The following is a 6,845-nucleotide window of genomic DNA, read 5'->3' as shown; positions in this document are numbered from 1 at the left end:
ATCAAAATAATGCTTAAAAAAATTCTGAAAAATAATTCATACCTTCAAATGGTTTTTTTAGTACCTGCGACCAACAATTAAACATATTTCAATTATAGTAACTCAATTAAACCAAAACACCCAAATTAAAAAATCATAATCTCGAATTTACCTTAATTTTGAAATAGAGCTCCAACCAACCAAAATATCTTCTTGCTAGTTTGAACAACGATAGGCGGTGATGGAAGATGTGAAAATGCTCCGCCTGTGGTCGGACGATGTTTTCAATACGGCGAAGAAAACTCAAAAAATTGGTGTAAAAAAAAACTTCTCGTTGTAAGGATTTCGAAACTACTCTCGGATTTGTAATTGGAGGAACGATTCTGGAGAAATCTAATGTTAAAGAAACAAAAAATTGAAGGAGAGAAGAAGGAGAGAAAAGCCGATGATTTCTGCAGAAAAATCAAACTAATGAATAATTGAGCATAATAATGGAGCGGATGCTGCGTGGCGGAAGCATCCGCTACTAGTGGCAGCGGATGCTGCGTGCGTGGCACAACCCCACGCCACGACGCAGCATCCGCTCCAAATGTTGGCGGATGGTGCCACGTGTACTGAATATCCGCTGTCAGATTTGGAGTTTTACGGTATTTGTAAAATTTTTTTAATTTTACATTATTTTTGAAATTTATTATTTAATTTACACTAAAAATAAAAAAACCCAAAGTTTGGAGGGGATGGTTGGCGGCAAAAAAACTGTCCCTTCCCTTCCAAGAACAAAATCTTAATTTTGTGAATGATATCTTCTGACCCCTCCAGAATTGCTTTGTTATATATAAAGGGAGAGAGCATAATAGAAACCGTCATTAAGCCTTTTTACATTTCAATAATACCCTTCTAACTTCCCACTACATATTATCCACATTTTTTTAAAACAAAAATCTCACCCAATCATTTTAATCCACTTTTTTTTTTTTTTTTTGAATCTCAACATTTTTACACACCAAGCATCTATATTTTGATTGGTTAATCATTCTATCTATTGGTGCGGTTTCAAATTATAAAATAAAAATCTTATCTCATGATGTAAAAATTAAAATTTTTATTAGGTTCTGATTTTTTTGATATAAAAAATTGCATAAAAATTTCATTAAAAAAAACTAATTTAAAAAAATAAAATATTTCAGTCACATGCATTGTGCGTGCATCATTGTCTCTAGTGTAAAATAAAAAAAATGTTCATTATTTTTAAATATAATATAAACTATTTATGTACGCGAATTTTCGTGTGCTTAGATTACTAGTATATATATGAATTTTCGTGTGCGTAGATTATTAGTATATATATATATATACTAGTAATCTACGCACACGAAAATTCGTGTACATAAATAGTTAATATTATATCTAAAAATAATGACATTTTTTTATATTTTAAAATTAAAAAATATATTTGAAAGATAGTATTTATAAGTTGCAAGGACATTTTTGTTCATCTATTAATTTGACAAGGTGGTTATTATAAAAGATTCATGTATTATTATATTGTGTAGATGTATAGATATATATAATGATGATTATATCTTCTTTTTTTTTTGAAAGCCATGATGATTATATATTTACTATCTTATAAAACAAGAGTCCATTACAAAAACAAATCTTATAAAACAAGAGTCCATTACAAAAACAAATTTTTGGTGTCATGGTGTAACAAGACGAAATTCTAAAAATATTCATGCCACCACTAAACTCAATCAACTATTATTGGGGACAAACTCGAAAATTTCATGATTTAAATTTAAAAATAGATAATGGGATTTTAAATGCAAAACCGTCGGATAGTGGAGATTTAAAATGTTAAAACAAATATTGAGACTTTAAATGCAAAACCGCCAAAGAGTGGAGATTTATAGACGTGATTAGAGAATTTAATTAAAATTCAAATAACAACATTTTAAGGGGATTCCCACCTCTTCTTCCCATTATCTCATTACCCTAATTTATAATTAACACTATTTGTTTTTTACCCATATCCTAATTTATAAAATAAATTCAAATTCATAAAAATATATTGCATATGATTTGGTGTACTAGCTAGTATATAGGGAAAATTGCTTTTTTGGTCCTGTATGTTTGTCACTTTGCGATTTTGGTCCTTTATATTTTCAGATTGCAGTTTTAGTCCGCTATCTTTATTTTTTTGGCAATTTTAGTCCTTTTTCCGATGTGGCGCTGACGTGGCACAAATTCAATGCTGATGTGGAGCTGACGTGTACAGTGCCACGTCAGCATTTTCGAAGAAAAAGGACCGAAATTGCCAAAAATCGAAACATACAGGACTAAAACTGAAATGTGAAAACATAAAGGACCAAAATCGCAAAGTGACAAACATACAGGACTAAATTTGCAATTTTCCCCTAGTATATATTTAATATTTCAACCTTTTATTTTGGAGTTACTCGAGAACATGTGCTCGAGTATATCTATTGAACTCGAACTCGAACTCGACCGAGCTTTGATTTGAAGTAAATTCGAGCAAAAAATATTAAAATTTTCGACTTTCGCATAAAACTCATGTTAGAATATTTATATAATTAATTAATTTTTTTATTCGGTTACTCTACAATATATATATATATATATATATATATATACCCCTAATTAGAGATGTCAATATGGGTTGGCGGGGCGAGCTAGCCCACAACCCGTCGCAACCCACCATTAGGCGGGCCGGCCCATCTTTAAGGCGGGTTGGGAAAACTTCAACCCAACCCACCTATTTTAAGTGGCGGGACGAACCAACCCGGTGGGCTTACGTGTAAATTGATGGGTTTTGGCTGGCCAACTCGCAACCCACCATGAGACGAGGCGATGCGGGCCGACCCATTTTTTAAGCGGGTTGAAAAATTGTCAACTCAACCCACTTTTTTTGTATGGCGGGGTGGGCCAACCCCACGGGTCTAACCCAAATTGACATCTCTAACCCTAATGACAAGATAAATAATTGTACCAAAATAATTTAATATAAAAAATTAGTATACCAAAAGCCAAAATTTAACTTAGTAGACAAGAAAAATATTTTACTTATATCGGAGATGAAAAATCAATGATATTTAAAAAAAAAAAACTAGATTTTAAAAATTAGTACACCAAAGGAAGAGAAAGGATCGGAGGAAGAATAAGTAATAAAACGATATACAATTACTTAAAAATTTTTACAGTCAATCATGCACATAATGTGCACGATAATTGCATATAATTTGCACGATAATTACACATCAATTCCTGCACTATAAATCTTGAACTATACACATGAACTCAATATTACAGAAAAATTATAAACTCAAAACTACAGTAAATGCAGACCATGTTCATATGTTTCAAGCACAGTCTTCTTTAATTCGGTTTCAGAAATTACTTCCAAAAATCATTAGGAAGTTCCATCTCCTCCAGCTGCTACGCTTTATTCACATATGGAACCATTGCTAACGTGGGGTTGGCTGCAATGGGAAAAAAAACATTAAATTTTATATCAATTTTCTTAATTTGTAGCTTTTTATTTTTGCACTGCAAAATAATGGGAAGAGAATGCAAAATTACCCAAACTCTCTGCTTGGGAGTCGACCATTGTCTCGGGTGCACCATGTTCGTATGGGACAATGGCTGTTATGGGGTTCGCTGCACAACATGTGTAACAGTTTGAGTTTAAAAATTAATATTGCTAGAAACTCATGAGCAAGAGCAAATCATGATACAACCTGCCCCATTTGTGTCTCGTGAAGAAGCACGGGGTGGTCGACGTCCCCTCTTTGCGACGTGTTTGTCGCCAAATGGTAGTGGGGATTGAAACGAAAACTGTGATTCGGTGACGCCCTCTTGTGCAAAATGCGGGTGCTCACCGAGGTACCTGTATGCCAACATTGATCATCATATCAACAGATAGTAAGTACATTGGTTTTGTTTAATTGTTAAAGATGGGAGCCTGCATACCGATTAAGTTCCACCATCGAACGCAGTCTCTTGTTGGATGGTGCTACGTAATACCTTTTAAGACATAAGACATCAAACACATAGATAGCACGCATGCACATACATCACTCGAAAGATATATCTGAGACAAAAAGATTATAATGTGATACATACACATCAGCGAATTTGGTGCTTCCTCCAGATCGCGCCCTTATGATGCGCTGCCAGCCCTTAGGCGTCCGCGGTATGTTGGGCTTGTCCATTGCCCATAGCCAGTTTTGATGCCCTGGTTTGATATCATATTCGGTTTCACATGATATTTCAGGCTTCCACTGCCTAGCTACATCACATGTGAAAGGGTGTTCCTTGATCTTTTCTCTAATTTCCTCGTACTTTTCCTTTGAGGGGACGAACCTCCACTTCATACACGAGATGCACTGGACTGCGTATGCCTTGACAGATTCCCACACCTTGTTCGATGAGGTGCTTGGACCTTGTTCCATTTCAAGAGCTACAAGGGAACTATGTTGTAAGTGTCGTCAGTGTGGCGATTCCGTGCGTTTATATTGAACATGGGTGAAAGTTTCTAGGGAAGAAACAACATGCATGCGTAACAAGAAAATAAATTAGCCATGACTACCAAGAAATCGAAAAACAAATAGTCAGCAATACAATATAATCCTATATGTGAAAACATTAGCTAATTACTGTTGTAATCTAGGTCTTCAACAACCACAAAAAAGATTCGTTGAATTAAAACACAGTTTCAGAATATCAATATCAGTGCCAATAAGTTCTTGAAAAGTACTTTATGACCAAATAAAAAACACAGTTTCAGAATATCAATATCAGCTGGCAGGGACACAAATTTTATATAGATTTCCAGGCCATCATGATATAGTGAGAACAGTCTGAATGCCTACCGCTTTGCTCAAAAAAAGAAAAGACTTAGAATCACACCATAACAAAAATAATTTTTCCTAGCGCACAAATCGACTTTCTGCGCACATGGCATGCTGCACAACTAAAAACTGCTGCAAGTCATGGACCATCGACAACACGCAAAGCATGCCAGGGAAACGGATGTCGACTGCTTCAAATAAAACAGCATTAACGGTTTTAAACCGCTCTTATATGTTCACCAATGGAAGCCGTTTTCAACTGGTGCATAAACTCAAGAGACGCAAACGGCTTTAAACCACGTGGACCGGATACGAAATCTATAATTTAGCATGTATGTGATGATAAATACGGCGGTGGCATGTGGCCGTGCGTGACTGCTCAATACAAATAAACTGATCGTCGGAATCTTCAACCCTAATTTGCAAATAATTTCCCATAATTCACAGTAGACAACTCCACTTACATTCAAATCAAATGACTTGGGCTGCCTACAGATCAGCTTTCAAATCTTTATATACTAATTCCATTTCATATAAATCTTGTGAATGTTATACCCGAAACGAATAGTCATGCAGATGGACAAACGCAAAATGCTGTATATATACGCGCTAGATCAAAACAAAAATACTACAAGAAAAGCAACATGCAAATCAACACAAAATCCCCAGAATATTTTTTTAATTTTATCTTCGTATCGATTTTTGTGATTATTCAGAAGAATACATTCTTGAAACAAGACACAACCAAAGCTAAAAAACTAAAGAAAAAGAATAAAAACATCCACACAAAACGATGACATGATCAAGAAAAAAAACCCATATATGAATAATAAAATGATTGAACAGATGGAAATATACCACCAAGATCAGATGAAGAATCGCTTGGGTAAATGGATCTCCAAAAATGTCTGCTAAATGTTCAGAAGTCGGAAGAAGAGGCTAAGGCTAGGGTTAGGGTAAGGCGAAGAAAGCGAGGAGAAGAAAAAAGTAGCAGGTATGTCAGTACTCATTATTTTTAATTCTTAGTGGTAATATATTATTTTATTTAAATTAAAATAAAAGATATTAAAACTTTGACCCAAATCAACCAAGTTTAGCAATCTATTCTTAGAATCCCAAATTACTATCTATACTATTATTATTAAAAGGGAAAAAGATTTTTTACCCCTACCAACTTTTCCATTTTTTTGTTTTGGTTCTTTAAATTTTCAAAGTTTGGTTTTGATACACTAAATTTTAATTTTCGTCTATTTTGGTTTAATTTATGATGCGATAATTTAACATGTTAATATTTTCCAGTCTAATGTCATCTTATTTTGATGTCTCGTCAGTACTTGAACCAAAATGACCTAAAGCTAAAAGTTAGTTTGTCTAAACCAAAAATTTAAAAGTTCATGGAACGAGACAAAAAAAATAACCAAGTTAATAGATAAAAAAAATAAAATTTACCTTATTAAAAAGATCTTCTTAAAAAAAACAAAAGAAGAACATTTCTTAAATATTGTATTGTTTGATTATAAAAGTGGTTTTTTTATATATTAAAAGGGGAAAATGTTTTTTGGTTTTGTAAGTTTGTCTTTTTGAGATTTTAGTCATCTACATTATCAAATTTCAGTTTTAATTCTTTATATTTGATTTTCATTTTCGAAAATTTTAATATTTTTTCTATCGTGGTGCTGATTTGATATCAATACAGTGTTTATGCGACGCTAACATGTGTAGTGACCAGTGTTCTAAAATGCGGCGCCTAAGACCGCCTAGGCCACGCCTAGATGCTAGGATGTTAACCACCGTATCGATTTTCAGATAATTGAAGTTTCTAGGTGTTATTATATTAATTGGCAATCTAGGCCGCATAACTGCCGCCTAGACGCCTCAAAATCCGCTTAGCCAGTCGCCTTGATTAACAAATAATATTTATTTAATTATTATTTATTTTACTTTTTTTGAAAAAGATTATTTGACATATTTTTCCATCAATTTATATCAGATGAG

General features: G+C 33.6%; 1 protein-coding gene across 3 annotated transcripts; it reads right to left on the bottom strand.

The window, feature by feature from the left end:
• Nucleotides 1–3,251: 3,251 nt before the first annotated feature.
• Nucleotides 3,252–5,841, bottom strand: LOC140867621 (methyl-CpG-binding domain-containing protein 2-like). 3 transcript variants are annotated; one of them, XM_073272679.1, is made up of 6 exons: nt 5,709–5,841; nt 4,123–4,470; nt 3,970–4,023; nt 3,738–3,886; nt 3,580–3,657; nt 3,252–3,479 (listed from the first exon to the last, which is right to left on the bottom strand). In XM_073272679.1, exons 2-6 carry the CDS (start codon nt 4,449–4,451, stop codon nt 3,436–3,438), a joined length of 654 nt encoding a protein of 217 aa, XP_073128780.1. In that variant the 5' UTR covers nt 4,452–4,470; nt 5,709–5,841; the 3' UTR covers nt 3,252–3,435. The 3 variants fall into 3 exon arrangements, with proteins under 3 accessions (XP_073128780.1, XP_073128782.1, XP_073128781.1); XM_073272681.1 differs by having other exon boundaries at nt 4,123–4,459; nt 5,709–5,805; XM_073272680.1 differs by having other exon boundaries at nt 4,123–4,534; nt 5,709–5,730.
• Between the last annotated feature and the right edge of the window lie 1,004 nt (nt 5,842–6,845).

This window comes from Henckelia pumila, chromosome 4 (genome assembly GCF_033568475.1).
Source record: "Henckelia pumila isolate YLH828 chromosome 4, ASM3356847v2, whole genome shotgun sequence".
NCBI classification, from domain to species: domain Eukaryota; kingdom Viridiplantae; phylum Streptophyta; class Magnoliopsida; order Lamiales; family Gesneriaceae; genus Henckelia; species Henckelia pumila.
This window is presented reverse-complemented; position numbering and strand designations above follow the sequence as displayed.